General features: G+C 44.2%; 1 protein-coding gene across 4 annotated transcripts in view; it reads left to right on the top strand.

The window, feature by feature from the left end:
* Positions 1-21,231, top strand: part of LOC142487941 (tubulin delta chain-like) — a 43,563-nt gene extending 22,332 nt beyond the window's left edge. For 3 of the 4 annotated variants that reach the window (XM_075588093.1, XM_075588095.1, XM_075588096.1), the window contains 7 exons: positions 3,727-3,864; positions 5,370-5,511; positions 7,864-8,043; positions 8,281-8,376; positions 11,537-11,612; positions 12,682-12,823; positions 17,490-21,231. In XM_075588093.1, the coding sequence (XP_075444208.1) occupies positions 3,727-3,864; positions 5,370-5,511; positions 7,864-8,043; positions 8,281-8,376; positions 11,537-11,612; positions 12,682-12,823; positions 17,490-17,722 (1,007 nt within the window). In that variant the 3' untranslated portion in view covers positions 17,723-21,231. The remainder of the gene's footprint in view (positions 1-3,726; positions 3,865-5,369; positions 5,512-7,863; positions 8,044-8,280; positions 8,377-11,536; positions 11,613-12,681; positions 12,824-17,489) is intronic. The other variant, XR_012799356.1, reaches the window with a different exon arrangement.
* The last annotated feature ends 1,978 nt before the right edge of the window (positions 21,232-23,209 follow it).

Raw genomic sequence — 23,209 nt, 5'->3', positions numbered from 1 at the left:
TTACGCCTCCGGGAGAACCATCTCTTTGTCAAAGTGCTTTGCACGAAACGCGTTGAAGGGTTGCGCCCCTCTTTTTTATGCCTTGCCAATAAAGAAAGTTTTTGCCAGACCTGTTCTCTGTTGGATGCTGTGCGCTACACACCTACATCTCTGGAATTCGTTTACATAGCAGCACGCATTGGAAGGGAGACTCTGGAGGTGAACAGACTGTGAGTACTCTTAAGGGGCTATCCCAATGAGGTGAAGGAGGGTGTCCTAGGACAACTTCCCCAATCTTCAGGGCTTCCTGGTGCCCCCACCCCCATTATTATGGACTGAGTATACCAATGCACAATACCTTAATACCCAGTGTCTCCCTCCCTTCAGAAGCACACACACAGCACTTTGAGCACCATTGTTCCATTCTGACTTTCTATTAAGTTGTAGTTTGGACAGCTACATGGGTTTGCACCTTTTACAAACCTCACAGGCCCCTACATCTTGTGACACAGAACATGCACGTCTAGCTTGTCCCTAAACTTCCAGTTAATGTCCGGAATCCTATTTGTATTCTGCGTCCCCCAAAAGCAACGTCAACTAGTGAGAAGAATGCCCTCCTCCGCTTGGGGGTAGGGCAGAGTTCATTGACCCTGAGTAGGCTTTTACTCCTCCAGCGACAGTTACTTTTTCCCACCCCACCTGGGCGGTAGGTCCATTTATTATTTTCCTATGCCAACCACGACGCCGACAGTTCCCCGGGCACCATCGGGTCGGCTGCCGCACCGGAAGGTCGCCACTCGTTCACGGTATCCATCGATTTTCCCCCTTGCCTCTTAGAAGCAGGATCGCTAGATGGCGGCAGTCCTGGAAGTCGCGTTTGCGCCACTTTCAGGACCATGTGGTTCTTCAATTTCTTTTTAAAGGCGGCTCTGAGATTATTTGCCCCGGGTCTCTCTTCCAGTGCACTTAGGCCAGGAGCCCAGGATGTCTCTTTGTAAACCTCTTTCCCTAGGCCCTAAAAAAGAGCCTTTGGTTTCTGATCATGTTGTCAAACCAGAAAAAGCCACATCAAAGATTAAGCATGGGCTGACTGATGAAAGGTTACCATCTGATTACACTAATTTATTTGGTGACCATATTCGAAAGGCAGCAGTGGAAGAGGATCCATCACAGATGGCAGATTTATTTACCTGGATGAAAAATGCTTCAATTAATCCAATTCCCACCAGCCAGAAATGAGGATGCATAGAGGTTTTCCCAATACTGGTCAATGTCGCAAACATCACAAGATGAACTGTTGGATCTGTCACCATCCAGGTCAAACATCTGATCTGAATAGGTAATTTCCCCAGAGGAAGAGGAGGCAGAATTAAAGGCGATCTTCAAGAGAATTTAAAACATAAGACTATCGACTATTTAATCAAGATGATGTATATGATATTTAATATCAAAGGCAACATGGAAGAAATTGGCATTTTGGGCACATAAATCGTTAGGTTCTTTCCAATGCACCAAACAGTGAAATATATTATTTTACAAGAGTGGTCAACCCAGATAAGAGGCGCGCACTATCCAACAGAATCAGGAAGGAGATTTGGTGCTCTCGGACGTATCCCCGAAGATTGATTCAGCCATTGCCAGGATTGAGCTATGTACCTCGATTCCATTGGAGGATGGTTAATTCTTAACCATTCTCTTGATAAAAGGATGAAAGGAATCCGTGGAGAGCAATATTCCACTACTGCTCTCTAATTGAAAGCCGCCTATAGCATCTGCTTGTGTAGCCAGAACAATTCAAATCTGGACCAGTAATGTGAAGTAATGGAACTTTCAGATCAGACGTTTCAGACGTCATCAGACGTGGGAACCTACAGGATGCATTTTCTCTGCTTCTTTAGATGCTTTTAAGCTATTGGCAAGATGACTAGCTCAGCCAGTAGCAACCTATGTGGCCCTTTGCTACGAAGCCGGGCGGTAGATCATTTAAGGGAAAATTACTTTCTTTACCATTCTGTCTTGAGTTTGATTTTTTCTGTGGAGAGGCTTTGGAGTCCATCATTGTGAAGATCTCGATAGGAAAAGGCATGTTTCTCCCCCAAGAAAATAGATGGAATGAAACATGTGCTTCTAAATCTCAAAGATGTCTAGAAAGTAAATTCTATAGGTAATGTAAGACCTATTCCAGATCTTGTTCAAAGCAGTGCTATCAACCTGCACAGAGAGGACGAGCATTATATTGATTTAACATCCGGCAAGGCTATGCTGGTGGAATTCCTAGCCATTCCAGATAATTTTGAGACCAGAAGGGTTGCTTCAGGGCCCAGAAATGCACTTTCTGCACTCATCCAAAATGTTTTTTTTTTTTTTTTTACAGCAGACCGTGGTTGTTCAGGTTCCAGCCACTCAAACGTTTACGGTAATTTACTCCATTCTATTTCTTGTCTCGTAGAGTTCGAGAGTCTACAGACCCATGTTGCAACTCAAGTCTGTGAAACATTGGCTGAGACTTCAACAATCTGTCAATATACCACTGCAATGCAAACATTTACAAAGCAGTTGTGGCACACCTGAGACGGCGGGAGATATGCATAATCCCATAACTGGCCGATCTCCTAATAAGAGCACCGTCTCTAGAGCAGACTCTCCGTTAATCTAAAGCCAACCCATGATGAATTATCGGATACATTTATCCAGAAGCAATTTCCAGCCAAGCAAAGAGTTGACATTCGTGGGAGTTCTATTCAACCCTCCACACCAGATTGTATACTTGCCAGAAGAAAAGATCCGCTTCATCTTCAGGGAATTGTCACCTCCAGAAAGAAAGAGGTAGCAATGGTAGAGGAGTTTGAAGCCCAAGGTAGTCTCCACCGTTTAACTAGATCGGGAGATTACTGATCCATCATTCTGTTTGAAACCTTCTAAGAAGAAGGAAAGATTCCTCGATAGATGTACTCGCAGCGCTCTGCTGTTATGTGAGCAGAATTCGAATAATCGGAGCACCCATTATGGCCTGCTTCCCGTATTGGGAAAGCCCAAGCAGCACGTGTGTGTCTGTTGTTCCCCAGATTAATAATCAACTGTATTTCTGAGGCTAAGAAGTCATCAGTACATCCTCCGTCATTTAGGATTAGGGCACATACCACGGGCGCTGTGGCGACTTCATGTGCAGAGAAAACGGATGTTTCCCCAGAAGAAATGTGCAGGGCGAGGTCATTGCATACGGCAATTAGACACTACTGGTTTGGTATTGAAAACTGCAAACGCAGGTTTGGCAGACGAGTCTTACACGCCGTATAGCACCGCCAGTGGGTGAGGAAGCCCTCCCTAGGGTATAATGTGCTTTGGCATGTTCCACTGATTGACGTTGCCTTGAGGGATGCAGGAGGAATGAAGAAATGTATGTGCGATATTTCCTTTTCTTCTAGTCCCTCCACGGCAGTGTATATTTCCCCTCCCGGTTTTTGTGGTCGGGGTTGTGCAGTTTTTATCTCTGTAGCTTTGCCAGTACAATTAATTGGCCCTGGTGGCGTGACGGCCTACTTCATACCAGGGCAAAAAAAAAAGCATGGTCCCGCCAGAGGAGCCTTTCTCCCACTAATTGACATTTGCCATGGAGGTACTGGAAGAAAATGAAATCTAGTTGGTAAATGTCTCCATGTTCCTTCCTTCCTCCTGGTGTGTATTACATAGAGCTGCAGACACGGTCAGTGCAATGTAAGAAAATAACCTGTCTGGTTTTGTCTTCAGGGTACAGCTTGGTTTGCTCAGACACAGAGAAGAGCCTCCTGCACATGACCATGGAGAGTTTCCGCAAAGAGGTGGAGCGTAGAGACTGTTACAGTGGCACGGTGCTGCTGCACAGCCTCTGCGGAGGAACTGGCTCCGGTGTGTATTCTCTTTAACCAGTTTGTCCGTCTTCCCTCTTGCCATAACCCCACCATCTACCAGAATGTATAACCTTTCTGGGAAATGTGTTACCCTGTAACATGTGTCTATACCAGGGGTGGCCAACTCCAGTGCTCAAGAGCAACCAGAGACAGGGGGTGCCCAATGCTACATCCCATTGACAAAACATATATGATGAAAAGTATAAAGTAAAATACTTCAATAATAATATTAAATACTTGGTTATTTAGTTAACCCTTTGGCCAAAGCGTCATAAGCCTGCATACCATTGCCAAGGTATAACCAAATTAATGCAGGTCCTACACTACACTGTGAACCCTTCCTTTTACCTCTGTAAGAGGTGAAGAACCATTATAGGTCTTGTTCCTGCAGCAAATGAAATGACCTCCCAAGTTAAAAAGGTGAAGGAGGAGGAGTGAGCTCTGGGGGGAGGTGCCACCAGCCTCCAAATTGACTGCTACCAGTCAGACATTGATAAACACACATTCCCAGCCATCTCAAACTCCCACACCCACCACATGATGAATATATATTTATGTCAACCAGAGAGCTACTGAGCGTGGCAATTGTATATAACAAGAGACAGGGGGTGCCCAATGCTACGTCCATCAAGAGCAACCAACAAGGGATATCTGGAAAACCTGACCTTGTTGGTTGCCTTTGAGGACTGGAATTGGCCACCACATGTCTATCCAAGCACTTTTCATCTTCTGGACTGTATTTGCCTCTAACTTCATCCACTCTTCGGTAAAGAAGAACCTCTCCGCAATTCCCTGACCCCGTCCAGCTTTAATGACCCCGTGTCCTAGTCTTCCTTTCCTTTTCTACGAACATGGGTTCCATGGGAAACATATGAGGTCCCGCGGGAGGACCCAATGCGGAAAAGAACATTCAGACCACAAGTTGCGTTGTAATGTTATAGAAATTATAGATGAGAAGATGTAAATGTTTTTAAATAAAAAAAAATGAATCTGCCATACTAAAGAGATGGTATTTTTCAGGTACATAGAATGGCGAGTCTGGGGCTCCACTGGGTGGAAAGAAACACTTCAAGGGTTATGTACCCTTTAACCCCTCTGCTGACAGTAAGGCCAGCAACACATTGCTGTAAGGGTGAAACACAGCCCGGAAGTGGGGGGTTGGGGAGAGGTCGGCAGTGTATGCCACATTGTTCGGTATTTTGAAGAAGAATTAGTTTGGATTGGTAGGCAAATGAAATTATCTAGTAATGGTTATTGTGTGCCCCTTTATGTAGCCCTGAACAGATAATGTTGAGCGCAGTTATTCCCCGCATCGCAGATCTTACAACCTCATTTTGTAAATCTGGATTAAAGTGACTTGCTCCGTCGCACGGAGCTCACACTCGAATGGTTAAACTCCGTTCAGTCCCAAACTCGGTGTTCTTACCACTGAGCTGCTCGCCGGGCACTTGGGCCAAATGAAACGTTACCGTGCATTTTTCATGTCTTCTTCTTCTTCCCAAGGTCTGGGTGCCCGGCTTTGTGAAGAGATCAGAGATACGTATCCTGCGGGTCACATACTATCGGTAGCTGTGGCCCCCCACGGCACTGGCGAGACCCCCCTTCAACATTACAACTCCCTGCTCTGCCTGGCTTGGCTGCAGAGGTAAAGAAGACCCCCTAACCAATGACCGGCACAAGGGCTTCCATCTGCAGTCCCACTAAGCTGTAGACATTTGGCGCTTAGCCATGTAGCGCATTCTCTGCCACAATAATACTTGTGTTTTTGTTTAAACGTGGTTTAATATCACACTTGGACAAGTATAGAAGATGCCGTGCATGCTGAGTTTATTATTGGCATAAGTGAGGAGGTAATGCAATGACGAGTCCAGGCGCCGTGATTATTAGACCTCTGATTTATATCATGTCAGTCTCAGAAAGCTTATTTTACAGTTTCTGGGGCAATTCTAATTTCACAATGGAAAAAGAAAAGTCAATATTTTTGGTCCAGGGTTGGCTAAGGGAGACTGCACCTTTTTGTTTAAATGCCGTTTAAAAAGCCACAGTGTTACATTTTAGGAGGTGTATAAATCGGGTAAATTTTCCTTCATATATCAATAATGCATCATAACGACATTTAATCGCCAACGACTTTTTTTCTTTAATGAATAACACTGATGAGTCAAACAGAGACCGCCCCCCCCCCCCCTCTCCTCCCAATGGGCCAGGTTTTTAGGATATCCCAGCTGCAGCACAGGTGGCTCAATCAGAGGCTGAAGCAGAGACTAATTGAGCCACCTCTGCTGAAGCAGGGATATCCTGAAAACATTAACTGGTAGGGGGGGGGGGGGTGTCTTGATGACTGGAGTTGAGCCCCTCTGAGTTAGACGGCCAAACATTGTGGGGCGTTCCTCCACCCCGGTTAAAGGTTAAAGAGGAAATCCCACTTCAAAGAAACCTTTTGTGAACAGCTTCCCTTAAAGCATGCAAATATTTGAGGAAGTTTTATTTCTTTGGAGATTAGAAACAACACGTGTGCGGCATATACAAATCTAGGGAATATAGAATATTGATCATCACTCCAAAGTTCTCAGTGTGCTTGTAAAAAAAAATTACATCTGAAATCTTGAAAGAACCTGGAAAAGTAGAGTGAATCCTTGTAGAACTCTACACGCTGCTCGAAGAACAGGAGAATTCCAGAACAATGGAGGAATGCCACAGTTCTCCTCCTCCATGAGAAAGGAGACGCAGAAGACCTCAAGGACTGCAGACCAATGAGTCGACTTCCAATCTCTTACAGGATTTTTACGAAGATGCGCACTAATCGCCTGGAACAGATTCTGGACTTTGTCCCAGCCTAGAGAACAATCAGGATTTCGCAGGGGATCTAACACAATGGACCACAGCCAAGTCATACAAGAAGTAATTTCCCGAAGTAATGAATATGATCTAGCATTTGGCTTAGGATTCGTAGATTCCAAAAAAGCATTCGATTCTGTTTATACATCAGCGGTTCTAAATGCACGGAGAAGACAAAGAAGCATACATTGATAATATAAAGGATAACTTTTTTTTACTAGAATGCCACATCAATCATTAGATGACATGAGGATGCAAGGAAGTGCAGCTGGGAGACACCATGTCACCAAAGCTTTTCACAAACGCTTGAAAGAGGAATCAAAACCAACGGTGAACACTAGCGTCGCATAGGATTTGCAGGTGACATCATGTTTGCCACGAGTTCAGAAGACCTCCAGCAACAAATTGGAGAACCATGGCAAGCAGGTTAAAATGGGCCTCCATACAAATCTCGGCAAGACCAAACGGATGTTCAACAAATGTGTCAAGCCTGCAAAGATGGAAATAAATGGAATAGAAGTTGAAGGTTCGCAATCTTGGCCGGCAAATAACAATGGATGGGGACTTTTTGAATGAAAAATCGATTGGACAATAAAGATGCGATGGAGCACATTTGGAAGACACAAGACTCTTTCAAGGGAACCTTCCACTGTGCTGCTAGAAGAACATTTTCAACCAGTGCATTCTGCCTGGGAAGACATATGGATGTGAAACTTGGACCCTAAATGGTAAATTAATTCAAAAACTTCAGACGACGCAAAGTATGGAGAGATGTATACTGGGTATTACCTGAAGAGTTGGGGAAAAATAATGAATGGGTTCAAAACTAAACAAAAGTCTGCGACATCACACGGGTGAAATTAAAATGTCAGTGGGCCGGACATATCACAAGAGAAAATGACCATCGTTGGACAAAGATGGCGCTCGACTGGATTCCAAGAGAGGTTAGAAGACCAAGACGACGACCAAAACTAAGATGGGAGGATGAAATCAGAAGATTTGTTAGAGCAATTTGGAGAGGCTTATAATTGCAATACCTGGAAGATCCTTGGGGAGGCGCTTCATCCAGCAGATGATTTTATAATAATTGTGTACAGTATATGCGTAATATAATGTTTAGAGGCAAACATGGCTTACACTCACATTATTGTCTTGTTAGATACACAGACGGGGTCCTCCTTTTCCAGAACGATGAAGTGATGCGGAGAGTGGCAGCTGAGAAGAAAGCGCTCACCATGTCCGGAGCGCAGCCAGCGGTCTCCATGACCGCCATGAACACTCACATCGCCTCCTGTCTGGCCGGGCTTTTCTATCCCATAAACATGCTCAAAACAGAAAGGTACCGACCACGCCCAATCCTACTCCTTCCTCCAACTGGTGTGTGTTGTGTATATAGTTGTGTATATGTATATCCATGCAGTGATAGCACCGTATTCCCATGCGATACACACCGTGTCATCGCAAGTGCGGCACGTGTGAGCTCACCGCAAGTGCGGCACGCGTGAGCTCACCGCAAGTGCGGCACGCGCCGTATCGTCATGAGCCATGCATTGATTTGTGTCTTGTTACATTGCAGTGGAGTCAGCATTGGCATTGAACCCTGGGAGATTATCCGGTCCGTGTGTCCGATGTCCACCATGAAATTCCTCCACACGTCCCAAATCTGCAGGAGGTAGGGAAAAACCGTCTGCATAATGATTTAACTTCTCAGGGTTATTCATTAAACTGCGATGGTGCCGATCAGGGCATTATCTCTCTGAAACTCACATTGGAAGTCTGCGAGAATTTCCGTGCGATTATTTTCCCCCCATTAGCACTATCGCAGAATAATCAACCTGTTCTTTTTGTGCGGCGGGATGCGCGCGAAGACATCTCTTGGCACCTCGGGCTATTCTCCGCTAAATGTAACCCTTTAGCTGCTGCGCTGCTCTGCAGGCGTTTGGCAGCAAAGGGATTTGTATATTAAACGAGCGGAACAGCTTGTGGGTGACCATCAAATAATAATCCCTTCCGTGATTTGACGATATTACATGTGTTTATTTTTAGTATTGAGTATTGATGGATTTTCTTAAAGCAGCAAGACGAGTTAACTTGTAATATATATATATATATATATATATATATATATATATATATATATATATATATATATATATATATATATATATATATATATATATATAGTTAGATCCGGAAATAATTGGACACTGACACAATTTTCATCATTTTGCCTCTGTACGCCACCACAATGGATTTGAAATGAAACAACCGAGATGCAATAGAAGTGCAGACTTTCAGCTTTAATTCAAGGGATTGATCAAAAATATCGTATGAAACGTTTATGAATTGCAATCATTTTCATACACAGTCCCCTTATTTCAGGGGCTCAAATGTAATTGGACAAATTAACACAATCATAAATAAAATGTTAATTTTTAATACTTTATCGAGAATCCTTTTGCAGGCAATGACTGCTTGAAGTCTGGAACACATGGACATCACCAAACGCTGGGTTTCCTCCTCTGTGATGCTTTGCCAGCCCTTTACTGCAGCTGTCTTCAGTTGTTGTTTGTTCGTGGGTCTTTCTGCCTTAAGTTTTGTCTTCAGCAAGTGAAATGCATGCTCGTTCGGGTTGAGATCAGGTGATTGACTTGCCCATTGCAGAATATTCCACTTCTTTGCCTTAAAAAACTCCTGGGTTGCTTTCGCAGTATGTTTTGGGACATTGTCTATCAGTAAAGTGAAGCGCCGTCTATCAACTTCGCTGAATTTGGCTGAATCTCTGCATGTCAATATATCCCTATACACTTCAGAATTCATCCGGCTGCTTCTGTCTTCTGACACATCATCAATAAACACTAGTGACCCAGTGCCATTGTAAGCCATGCATGCCCATGCTAGCACACTGCCTCCACCGTGTTTTACAGATGATGTGGTATGCTTCGGATCATGAGCCGTTGCAAGCCTTCTCCATACTTTTTTCTTCCCATCATTCTGGTACAGGTTGATCTTAGTTTCATCTGTCCAAAGAATGCTGTTCCAGAACTGGGCTGGCTTTTTTAGATATTGTTTGGCAAAGTCTAATCTGGCATTTCTATTCTTGAGGCTTATGAATGGTTTGCACCTTGTGGTGAACCCTCTGTATTTGCTCTTGTGACGTCTTCTCTTTATGGTAGACTTGGATAATGATATGCCTACCTCCTGGAGAGTGTTCTTCACTTTACTGGATGTTGTGAAGGAGTTTTCTATACAATGGAAAGGATCCTACGATCATCCACCACTGTTGTCTTCCATGGACGTCCAGGCCTTTTTGTGTTGCAGAGCCCACAGTGCGTTCTTTTTTTCTCAGAATGTACCAAACTGTTGATTTGGCCACTCCTAATGTTCCTATCTCTCTGATGGATTTTATTTATTTTTTGCAGCCTAAGAATGCCCTGTTTCACTTGCATTGAGAGCTCCTTTGACCGCATGTTGTGGTTTCACAGCAACAGCATCCAAATGCAAATGCCACACCTGGAATAAACTCTAGACCCTTTACCTGCTTAATTGATGATGAAATAACGAAGGAATAGCCCACAACTGTCCATGAAACAGCTTATGAGTCAATTGTCCAATTACTTTTGGTCCCTTGAAAAAGAGGGGGCTACATATTAAAGAGACGTAATTCCTAAACCCTTCCTCCAATTTGGATGTGAATAGCCTCACATTAAAGCTGATAGACTGCACTTAAACCCATATTCATTATTTAACTGTAACTTGAATTTATTTTGGTACACAGCCAAAATACCAAAACTTGTATCAGTGTCCAATTATTTCCGGACCTAACTGTATATATATTTAGTTTTTATTACAGGTTTGAGCAAGGGGATCTCTGGAACTGAACCCCGTTAATTTCAGCTCCGGGGACCCCTGCTTCCAGAGATTCTTGCCTCCGTAGTGGTGCCGGTCTCCCAGCAAGCAGATAAACTGTGAGCCTTTAATCTAATGGCGACACTTAAATGTCCCGCGGGCCAATAGGAAGCCGTGACGTCATCCGGTGCGGCTTTCAATTGGCCAGTGTGACCGGAAACCTTTAAACTCTGCAGAGATACCAGCACCCAATAAAGAGGTCTGTATCTCTGGAAGCAAAGGGTTGCCGGAGCTGAAATTTAATTGGGGTACAGCTCTGGAAATCCCCTGCTTCAAATCTGTAATGAATTTTTTATATATATATATATATATATTTATATATTTTTCTATATTTATATTTTCATATTTTCAGTTTACCCGTATTGATACTTTATCTTTTTATCTGTTTTGTAATTTTTGGGGAATAATTTAACGTCATCCTAGGCTGTTGTACTCGTTCAATATTTCCCTTATTTGAGGCTCATTTTAGCCAAAAGAATGATGAAAACATTTGCGGGGTATTACAACCTAAATTGAAAGTGTTCTTACTGTTCAGCTTTTTGTTCAATCGTTGAAATACTTCTGATAACAATATATCTTAATCAGGTGTCATGGGTTTTTGTTGAGTTGCATAGTATCAGGTTACTGTACGTCCAGCTTACTACACTGATCATTGTTGTATTAAAGTTGCAGTAATTATACGCTCCTATATATGACCGTACATGGATAGCGATTAGTAAGCGCTGAGGTTAGTTGGAATGATCTGGGGGGGGGGGGGGTGGGGTGGGGGGCGGGGCGCGGGGGGGGCGGGTTTATAGCTGGGATTTCAGCATTTTAATTTCAAGCACTGTGGTTAGGAAACGTTGAGCTTGGAAATGTAAAGTGTACTAAACGTTGCTATATAGAGACACTTCACTGTGAGCTGCTATCATTTTTCATTGCAGAGGAACAGCGTTTTGGGACAGCGTGGCCTCTTCTGTCGCACAGACGGTACCCCGTGTGTCATCCGACGGTCGCCTAGTATCCTTCAGTCACGGGGCAGAGCCGCTATATCACGGCATGGACATGAATCGTGATATAATCGTCTTCTATATCCGAACAAATATGAATGTTAGATATCTAGATCTATATCGCCCAGATTCACGGATCAGAGCAAAGAAAGAAGCAGCACATCACACGTAAGTGTATCCAAAAAAAGGTGGATTGTACACACACAAATTTGGGGGTTTTGTGTACAATACATTTTTTTTTATACGCTTACCTGTGATGGGCTCTGACCATGGGTCTGGGTAAGATACACATGTTATTCCCTATGCTGTGTCCACCTGCCAATGTCTGCTATAGGTGTGCCCACAGCTCCGAAACACTGTGTGTGTGTGTGTGTGTGTGTGTGTGTGTGTGTGTGTGTGTGTGTGTGTGTGTGTGTACCTATATGTATGTATCTATCAACACAAAGTGTGTGTGTGTATGTATAGATATTGTGTGTGTGTGTGTCTATCTCACACAGAGGTTATCTATAAACATACAGTATATGAACTCCCACTCCTGAAAATAAACTGCAATACAAAGCAGTACGGAGTATGAGTTTATATTGCTAACAGGCTAAATCTTCAAGAACAGGAAGCATAGACCTAATTATGGTGCTGTACTGAAGCCCCACAGATACACCCCTAGCGGTGCCGTGTCCCGCAGGTTCACTCTCACTCTGTTTCTCTGAGGAGATGTCGCTGTGGGTGGAACAAAGTGCATCCAGGCACCAGGTTAATTTCAGGAGAGGAGTTATTAAAACCTCCCCTCCCCCACAAACCTTGAGGTTGTTTTGCTGCTGTAAGGGGATTATTATCACGTTGCATGCCGTTATTTAGCAGAAACACTGTTCTTATCTCTAAGCGTGTTGATACAAAGTATAAAAGTTAGGCGATAACCTGAATGGGCCATACAGTGTTTTCTAGCTGCATGAAGGTGTCTTATGGATGAGCACTGCTTAGTGAATCTGGCCCATTGTGGGAGGCTGAAGGTGAGGGGCACTGCCCCATGATCTGTAACAAGGGCCGTGTGGTATTGTAAGTGTCCTTAGCTGGCCCCTCAGCATCACAGCATGTCTGTCCTCGCCGTGTCTCGGAGCTCCCAGGACAGCTCCTTCCTCCTCTCTCAGGACTCCGTGCTGATGAAGCTGAAGCAATCTTACCGCTGCGTTCCCTGGAATCCCTTCCCAATCCACTGCTGGACAGGTGAGCGCCGGTCATTGTCTTCTGCTAGATGTCACACAGCCCACGCTCTACTAAACGGTGCTAAGAATTCACGTAGATGGGATGTTTGGTAGGTTACGACTGGGATAGTTTAATGACTTGTGGAATTATTATTTTTTTTGTCCAATACGACAATACCCCGTACTGATGTACATCACATTTTAAGGTGGTTTCTTCTCTCTGTAATACATCCGTGTGCAGGTCCCCTGTATAGTATCGACAACGTATACCAGGATAATTCTACTGTAGCGATAATGAAAGCTTGATGCTTCCCGTCCATTAGTTAAAGCTGAAAAATGTTTAGGGTATTAGCTGGAGAGGCGTTGGCGATATAAATAGTGTGTGACTGCAATGTGATGACAAGCGTTCTGTACATAAAGAATGGTAGGCGAATAGTTCCATCAGGAAAAATGTCACCATATCAAAGTGTGTGTGTGTGTGTGTGTGTGTGTGTGTGTGTGTGTGTGTACAAGCGTAGGACCAACAAAAAGTGGATCCTGTGTATGAGTGTGTATACACACACACACACACACATAAAAATATATATATATAATGTGTGTGTGTGTGTACACATACACAGGATCCACTTTTTGTCGGTCCTACGCTTGTACACACACCCCTTCAATAAAAATGGCGTCCTACCTGGGTGCAAACCACAAAGTACTGGAATACAGGAAAAGATGGAGAGCAGGGAGCCCAGGACTAAAGAAAAATGAAAATAGTTTATAACAAAACAATCAGCGTTTGCCTCACCACAGGAGCCTTTTTCCAGACAGCCACAAGTGTACACAACATATCCTTCAATTACACTTCCCCCAACGCTGGGAAGAAACAAAACGCGCGGGAACTGCCCCTCACCCCTGACCCTCACAGCTGCCCTTCACCGCTGCCGTGGCCTAGTAACCGAGATCAGCAACAGCCTGCGGGGACTGCTCCCATGTCCCCGCACACCGACAGGAGTCTGGGTGTGTAATCGGTGCCCCCGTACATCAGTAAAACGCAGAAGTAAACGAGGTATTAAAAACAGCCCGTTCCCAGGAGCCACCACAGCATGAAATCTGTAACAAGTTAGGAGTTGTAAACGCCTAAGAAGCGCACTATGTCAGTGGCAGGGATAGACATGGCAGCAATCTGTGACTCAGGACCACATGGAGAGCAAAGAGTTAAATATCCACAGTCTAAATATAGAAGGCATATCTCTGATGTGGGAGTGATGTCACAGTCTCCTATATCAGCAGACACATTCATCAGGTCTCTGAGCAGGATATGCCTGCTGTTAGAAGAGGTCTGATTAGCAGTAGGAGAATGTCTCTGTGACTTGTGCCTCCAAGCTGAAGCAGCAGAAGTTCACACAGTGCAGAGAGTTCATAATTGTGCAGGGAATGGTAAACGGAGAGTAATACTCAGTCCCGATCTGTCCTGGGCAGTCGGAGTAGCCTGAGTGAACCTGCAACATCTGTGCCTCCACTGTGCCTCCTCACTCGCTGCATCACTGGCTTTAAATGGCACGGTGTGTTGTGTGACTGCAGGCTTAAGATCATAAAAGTGCCCCATGTTTCTGTATGACATGGCATGCTTCCTCTGTGCTCCCTTGGGGACATGCCATGAAGTCAAAACATGTCTAAAACCTGTCGCTTTTTCCTCCGCAATATTACAAAGATACGCCCTTTCCTCTGTTGCTCGACTGCTAAAACTCTGACTCAGGCCCTCATTCTCTCCCGTCTTGATTACTGTAACCTACTGCTGTCCGGCCTTCCTGCCTCTCACCTGTCTCCCCTACAATCTATCCTAAACGCTGCTGCCAGAATCACTCTACTCTTTCCTAGATCTGTCTCAGCATCTCCCCTCATGAAATCCCTCTCCTGGCTTCCGATCAAATCCCGCATCTCACACTCCATTCTCCTCCTCACTTTTAAAGCTTTACACTCTTCTGCCCCTCCTTACATCTCATCCCTAATTTCTCGGTATGCACCACCCCGACTCTTGCGTTCTTCTCAAGGATGTCTTCTTTCTACCCCCTTTGTATCTAAAGCCCTCTCCCGCCTTAAACCTTTCTCACTGACTGCCCCACACCTCTGGAATGCCCTTCCCCTCAGTACCCGACTAGCACCCTCTCTATCCACCTTTAAGACCCACCTTAAGACACACTTGCTTAAAGAAGCATATGAATAGCACTGTGAACATTCTGAACACATGATACATAAAGCTTGGCCCCCTGCAGACGCACTTACCAGAACTCCCTCCTACTGTCTCTGTACGTTCTCCCTACCTACCAATTAGACTGTAAGCTCCTCGGGGCAGAGACTCCTCTTCCTTAATGTTACTTTTATGTCTGAAAGCACTTATTCCCATGCTCTGTTATTTATATTATCTGTTATTTATTTGATTACCCCGTGTATTACTACTGTGAAGCGCTATGTACATTAATGGCGCTCTATAAATAAAGAGATACAATACAAGTCTACATTTGTATGAGCTTCAGCTGGAGGCACCTCTGGACGGGCCAGGAACGGTTGTCTCAACTCCTCCCCCCCCCCCCTTTATCGGCGGCCCTGGTTTCAATTCCTAGCTTGTTACAGATCTCTGTTCTATGTATGATGATTCCAGCCTGATTAGGATAAACTAGCTGTCTCCCGATGGGCTCACTGTCCAGGTTTATATTTGGTCTGTGTACCATGCTCTGATGTACAGTATGTACTGTATATCTGTCTTTATTTATATAGCGCCATTAGTGTACATAGCGCTTCACCGCAGTAATACACAGTGACCATCATATAAATAACAAATAACACAGCATGGGAAGAAGCGCTTCAGATATAAAAGTAACATTTTGGAAAAGAAGTCCCTGCCCCGAAGAGCTTACTATCTAATTGATGGCACCTGGGAACGATGCTGTTTGTGATACTTTGTTTATTGATGTATTTCACTTTGGTGGGCACCGAATAGACACACAGACTACGTAAGGTTACTAGGCCACGGCTATCGGACACAACAATTTGAAAAAACTGGACAGGCACTCCCGAGTTCCAAAGGTGAAATGTAATCCCAACGTTTCGGCTCCCAACCAAGCCTTACTCCAGCACAAGAGTTTGTTTTTTTTCCTATTTGATCTGCTGCTTAACTGACACTTGGACGGTATGCACCCTGAAACAACTACATCGACCTGTACGTGAGCGCCCAACTTCTGCGGTGCCCGCCCGGGGGGGGGGGGACTTCCTCCGTCACTGCCTCGCGAGGCCTTTTTATTTTTATATTTCACTTGCACCGAGGCGCGCCGGTGACTTAGCAGCTGAGCCTCTGTATGCCTCACCGTGTAAATGTTATTACACTGTGTTGATCTTTTGTGGCTTATTCTTTATCAGCCGAAGCAGACGGAGCCGCGTTTGCCTGAAATTCCTCCTTGGCGCCCGGCTGATACAAAATAAACCCAATCTGAGGGCTTTTTGACGTGAAACTTCTACGCTGGCACCTACCAAATGGAACATTTTCCTTGGAGTAAATCGCCTTCACGGTGACGGAAGTGCAGCCACGGACGTGACGTCACTGCTGGCAGAAGAGGCCGTCAGTGTCGCCAGCTCGGCGTGTAGACGGAGGCCTCCCGCGCTTGGTGCACATGCACAGGGGCCAATGGCGGCGGGCCCGGGCGCACCCGCACAATAGGCGCTGGCTTTCGGCCGGGCGCACCTGCACAGTGAGCGCTGGCTCCGTGCGGTCGCACCTGCACAGTAGGCTCCGGCCAGGCGGCGCACCAACAGCAGGACACAGAGACCACATACACACACACTGACACACACACACACACATTAACACACACTGACTGACACACACACACACTAGGAATTCACAGTTACTATAAATATAGAAGTGCAAATAGCTAAAACATGCGTTCTAAGTCAGACTTCTTTGCGTTTTTGCACTGAAATTGTTTTTTGATTTTTAATTAAAAACCTCACCATCCCAAATACAATTTCTGCGACAAAACAGTGACAAAAGACAAAGAAGTTTCACTTAAAATGCGCGTGCTCGGCACACACTTTTTTTTTTACACAGTGCATGCTGTGCGCTCGTACTATATACACGCCTATACGTGGTGACTGCCGCTCACCCATTTCCACGCCTTTTTTTCTGTTTATTCTCATCTAATATGCACATGTGTTTTTTTTCGCCCCAGCATGTGACATTAGCAATTACATCGGTATTGCAGGATTCTTTTATTTATTTTTAACGAGTTTGACGGCTTATGCGTTTTTTGTTCATTCCCGTTTTTAACAGTATACAGGTCCCGCTGGAGACCGAAGCGTTGACTACTTTTATTATTTTTGAAAAAGACGAATGTGCTTGCTTCTGCATCCTATTTACACTACGTTACCCAATGCACCTTTCTGCCATCCTGTTATGGTGTGTGAACCAAGTTGTACACGCGTGTGTCTCTGGTTGTCCGTGTCTCTGGTTGTCCGTGTCTCTGGTTGTCCGTGTCTCTGGTTGTCCGTGTCTCTGGTTGTCCGTGTCTCTGGTTGTCCGCGTCTCTGGTTGTCCGTGTCTCTGGTTGTCCGTGTCTCTGGTTGTCCGTGTCTCTGGTTGTCCGTGTCTCTGGTTGTCCGTGTCTCTGGTTCTCTGTTTTTCATGGTCTATGACTTTTCTCCTTCAGACTCCCAGAACATCTTGGACCCATCATTTCACAGTCACTCACTGACCGTCTGCGCCAACCACTCCAGCGCAGCCGATCTGTTGCGGACGGTGACCCAGCGAGCTCGGGCCATGTATGAGTCACGGGCCTACCTGCACTGGTACCAGCGGTACGGCTGTGAGGACGAGGATTTCCAGATGGCCTTCGACACGTTGAGCTCCGTGGTGGAGGATTATAGCACACTGGGGGAATAGCGGACAAGATTAAAAACATAATTGACCCCCGTCCGTGTTTGAGGCCTGCAACGCATTGTGGCACTGAAAGTTGAAGATGATTTTTTATTTATTTTTTTCAGCGAATCCTTAATCCTCTGTTATACATTCCCTACAACGGCGTCCTCAAGCTCACCCAACAGGTCGGGTTTTCAGGATATCCCTGCTTCAGCACAGGTGGCTCAGTCAAAGACTGAGCCACCTGTGCCACAGCAGGGACTGATTGAGCCACCTGTGCTGAAGCTGGGAAAACCTGATTTGGGGGAGGGGGGAGGTGGGGGGCATTGCGGTCTGGAATTGAGCCCCCTGCCCTACAACACATTTTTTTTTGTCCATCTAAAATATTATTGGGGGATATTCTACTCCCCCCCCACCCCCCATAAATATATTTTTGGATGTGAGCAAAGTACCTCGGCTGTTCTTTGAAGTCGGTAAGCGAGACGTGCCCTTATCAGAGCCCTTATCAGATAAGACGATAATATAACACATTTATTTTTATTGGATTGGTAAAAAAATAAATCTAGCATGAGATGAAGAAACAATAGGTTTTAAGATCCTATACACAAATGGCTGCTTTGGTATTAAGTTGATCTTGGAAGTCCATTTCAATGTGCTTCATGGTAACCGTGTAAGTTGGCACACAGCCCCTTCTTAACATTGCGGGTTAGGAACAGATTGCAGGATGAGAAGGGGAAAGAGTTATTCGGTACAATATGTCATGTGTTGGGCCCATATTAAGTAGGCAGTGAGGCATCTTCCCTGTGCTGGACAAGAGTTCTGCTCCATTTAATGGGACTAAAATATTCTCCAGCACAAAGCGCTTTGAGAGCATATTGAATAAGGACCCACATCCTTTTTATTTATTTATTTATTTTTCTTCTTCTGTGTCTTGACGCCAAGAGCTGTGAGGAGATACGGTATTAATGCGAGTGTCCAGCATATGATCCGAGTAAAATGTTCGGAATCAAGAATGTGTCACTGAAAGGCGGGACTTCCCAATCCCGGTCTTCACATATTTCTACGTTGCTGCTGTTGCCAGTGGAGCTTGTCAATTAACTACTGAATTGTACACCTCTGCCACCAAAGAGGTTACATGGGAAAAGTGACTCGCGTTTTTGATATGATACAAGGTAACGCTGAGAGATTGGTGCACAGATTGGAACGGTGTACGTTGGTATAAGGTAACGCTGAGAGATTGGTGCACAGATTGGAATGGTGTACGTTGGTACAAGGTAACGCTGAGAGATTGGTGCACAGATTGGAACGGTGTACGTTGGTACATGGTAATGCTGAGAGATTGGTGCACAGATTGGAACGGTGTACGTTGGTACAAGGTAACGCTGAGAGATTGGTGCACAGATTGGAACGTTGTACGTTGGTACAAGGTAACGCTGAGAGATTGGTGCACAGATTGGAACGTACGTTGGTACATGGTAACGCTGAGAGATTGGTGCACAGATTGGAACGTTGGTACACGGGAACGCTGAGATTGGTGCACAGATTGGAACGTTGTACGTTGGTACAAGGTAACGCTGAGAGATTGGTGCACAGATTGGAACGTTGGTACAAGGTAACGCTGAGAGATTGGTGCACAGATTGCAACGGTGTACGTTGGTACAAGGTAACGCTGAGAGATTGGTGCACAGATTGGAATGTTGTACGTTGGTTCAAGGTAACGCTGAGAGATTGGTGCACAGATTGGAACGGTGTACGTTGGTACAAGGTAACGCTGAGAGATTGGTGTACGTTGGTACAAGGTAACGCTGAGAGATTGGTGCACAGATTGGAACGGTGTACGTTGGTACAAGGTAACGCTGAGAGATTGGTGCACAGATTGGAACGTTGGTACAAGGTAACGCTGAGAGATTGGTGCACAGATTGGAACGGTGTACGTTGGTACACGGTAACGCTGAGAGATTGGTGCACAGATTGGAACGTTGGTACAAGGTAACGCTGAGAGATTGGTGCACAGATTGGAACGTTGGTACAAGGTAACGCTGAGAGATTGGTGCACAGATTGGAACGTTGGTACAAGGTAACGCTGAGAGATTGGTGCACAGATTGGAACGTTGGTACAAGGTAACGCTGAGAGATTGGTGCACAGATTGGAACGTTGGTACAAGGTAACGCTGAGAGATTGGTGCACAGATTGGAACGTTGGTACATGGTAACGCTGAGAGATTGGTGCACAGATTGGAACGTTGGTACAAGGTAACGCTGAGAGATTGGTGCACAGATTGGAACGGTGTACGTTGGTACAAGGTAACGCTGAGAGATTGGTGCACAGATTGGAACGGTGTACGTTGGTACAAGGTAACGCTGAGAGATTGGTGCACAGATTGGAACGGTGTACGTTGGTACAAGGTAACGCTGAGAGATTGGTGCACAGATTGGAACGGTGTACGTTGGTACAAGGTAACGCTGAGAGATTGGTGCACAGATTGAAACGGTGTACGTTGGTACAAGGTAACGCTGAGAGATTGGTGCACAGATTGGAACGTTGTACGTTGGTACACGGTAACGCTGAGAGATTGGTGCACAGATTGGAACGGTGTACGTTGGTACACGGTAACGCTGAGAGATTGGTGCACAGATTGGAACGGTGTACGTTGGTACAAGGTAACGCTGAGAGATTGGTGCACAGATTGGAACGGTGTACGTTGGTACAAGGTAACGCTGAGAGATTGGTGCACAGATTGGAACGGTGTACGTTGGTACAAGGTAACGCTGAGAGATTGGTGCACAGATTGGAACGGTGTACGTTGGTACAAGGTAACGCTGAGAGATTGGTGCACAGATTGAAATGCTGGTGCATTTCCCCCAGAGGGAAGCTGGATTTTATTTGCCAGTATATAGCAGTATGTGGCTTTGGTCTTGGACAATGAGACGTCTTTTCCCACCTAGATGTGCAACATAAGAGCGCTCTTGTAAAACGGTGATGAGATGCTGCTATGTGATTTGCTAAAACATTGCTCTAATTGGCTAATTTTTCTACATATTTATGTAATGTTTTATTTTTTTACAATTAATCAGCTTGCAGTGCGTTTCCTTTACATTGACAGGAAAACAATTTCATATTATCTGTGTGTGTGTGTGTGTCGTTTAAAACCCAATATTGTTACAATATTTCTATATTAATAATTTAAAAATATTATTAAATGTTTTTACTGTACTGTAAGACTTTTTCGATTTCACACAATATGGTTTACCACAGTAATAGTGAGTTTTGCACATGGCATACGCAGGTTGTTTTTTTTTCTCTATAAGCCATAATACATTTTTAATGTGTTCCATTGAACCAGAATATATTTTTAGCGGATTTCTGCAGTTCTTAGGTTAAAAACCACCTTTCTGGCAGTGAAGAAAAAAATGTGGCTTTTGTATTCAATGTTGACAATGTATACGCACATTTCAAATTGTGTATGTTTGTGTAGTATGCGGTGTTTACATACATTCTATTTTTATACTGAAAGATTTACATTAAAATATTACCCTGTAAAAATGTCTCCTCACTGAGTGTACACGGTGTAGGCTGTCTGGATTTAAAGGTGCAGTGTCCCCTACAAACATCGGAGCTGCATTGGTAGCCATGTAAAGACTTTCTTTTGGCCGCATTTGTTCTGATCATTGATGTAATAATCACATGATGCAATCTGTTCATGATTCATCGTTTTATATGCTTCATTAATTGATCACAATTATACTTTTAATTTGTATTTTTTCACTTCAGGCAGTTTTAGTACATTTCTTTATCACTATTTTTCTCTTAAACCCCTTCACCTTTTTATAGTTCTTACATTTTTATTTTGACAATCATGTAAATATTAATAACTTTTTTTTTTTTTTTTTTTTAGCAGAACTCGGGGATTTAAATTTGGATCCACTATTCTCCATCGATATCAGATTTGAGTTTACTCCGTACAGATGAGGGAAAAATCTCAAAACGCCATATATTTTTTTTAAACTAGAAAAACTTATGCCAGCCAAGTTAAAACATTGGTGGGATACAGTAACTCTTGCATGCCAGAATACCAGGAGGGCTCAGAAGGTTTGGTGCTTTTCAACTTGCACAATGTCCTTTCCTATAGGAGAGTGAAATAGAATAATGGTATTGGTTCCTTCGTACTAATGAGACTTTATTTAACACACCTTAGGAGACAGTCGTGGCAGCGCGTGGACAGAGATGAATACATCAAGTCCTAGATGCATTAAGCACTGATAAATCAGGGACTATAATGTGATGTGAAACAGAAACCTATGTGATGTGATGTTCCCCGAGTTCACGCCGCATCCACATAGCTAATATGCAAAAACAACATTACTAGGTTCATTGGTGATAGGGTAGCGACCTGTTATTTCAGAATAACAAGTTTATCGTAATTTGACGTTAACCCTATTCATACACTACATGATTTTAAAATGTATTAACCCCTTAGTTTATTTCTTAAAATGTTTTACCAGGAAGTAATACATTGAGAGTTACCTCTCGTTTTCAAGTATGTCCTGGACACAGGGTTATAACTATACATGGTTACATTAAAAGAACAGAGGTTAAACAGTCAATTCACAGAGATTTAGAGTTGAAAAATTGGGTACAGGGGATAAAGGCCTGTTTTAGATTTGAAATAGAGAAGCTTTAACATTACCAAACGCCTTTGGGGCGACACAGATGTACTCTGAAGGGGTTCAGAATGAATGCAGCTGCGAATACAAAGTTCTTTGTCCTCTTGGCTCATTAACATTCCAGTGGGTGGGGTTGACGTTCCACAAAGTACAAGCAAATGTTAACCCTTTGCACGCTGGTCCTGTGCAGAGGGGATCGGCTCTCGGGGAGCCCCATCAGGCATCCTGAATGGGGTTAAGAATGAATGCAGCTGCGTAGTACTGGCCAACCCATATCTAGCTGACCATTGACTACAAAGGGATCAATATTTTTCTTCTTCTTAGTTTAAGATTCGTGATTATTTTCCGCCTTTGAAAACACCACAGATTTGTTTTTATTTAAAAAAATATATTCTAGAGAAGCAATGAGATAATTAATTTTGTTCTCCAATTATATGCATTGTAAGATGCAATATTCGAACCATGTCCTCCCCTGCTTTAAGGGCAGTAACATTACCACCCGGTTATTCCACCTTCTCTGCGGTCACTGACGCATGAAACACTTTGGTGGCAGAGTCTTGTGTAGCATCAACACCGGTCTTGAAAACGGACAGTAAAGTAAGCCATCCTTAATACGGCTTTGCACATTTCCCAAGTAGATCTGCATTAAAATCAATGGAAAAAGAGTCCGATGGATGTACTTGTTGCCACAGTTCTTTCTTACTTTGCAAATAGTGCTAAAAAGAAGATGAAGTCTTATGGATGTATAATAAAAAGGAGAGGGGTGTACAAATGTAAAGGAATGTAATGTCCGTCTGCTGGAGGCAAGTAACAATGTGTGTAGGTGCAACACATCTTCTGCAGCTA

Source organism: Ascaphus truei, chromosome 2 (assembly GCF_040206685.1).
Source record: "Ascaphus truei isolate aAscTru1 chromosome 2, aAscTru1.hap1, whole genome shotgun sequence".
NCBI classification, from domain to species: domain Eukaryota; kingdom Metazoa; phylum Chordata; class Amphibia; order Anura; family Ascaphidae; genus Ascaphus; species Ascaphus truei.
This window is presented reverse-complemented; position numbering and strand designations above follow the sequence as displayed.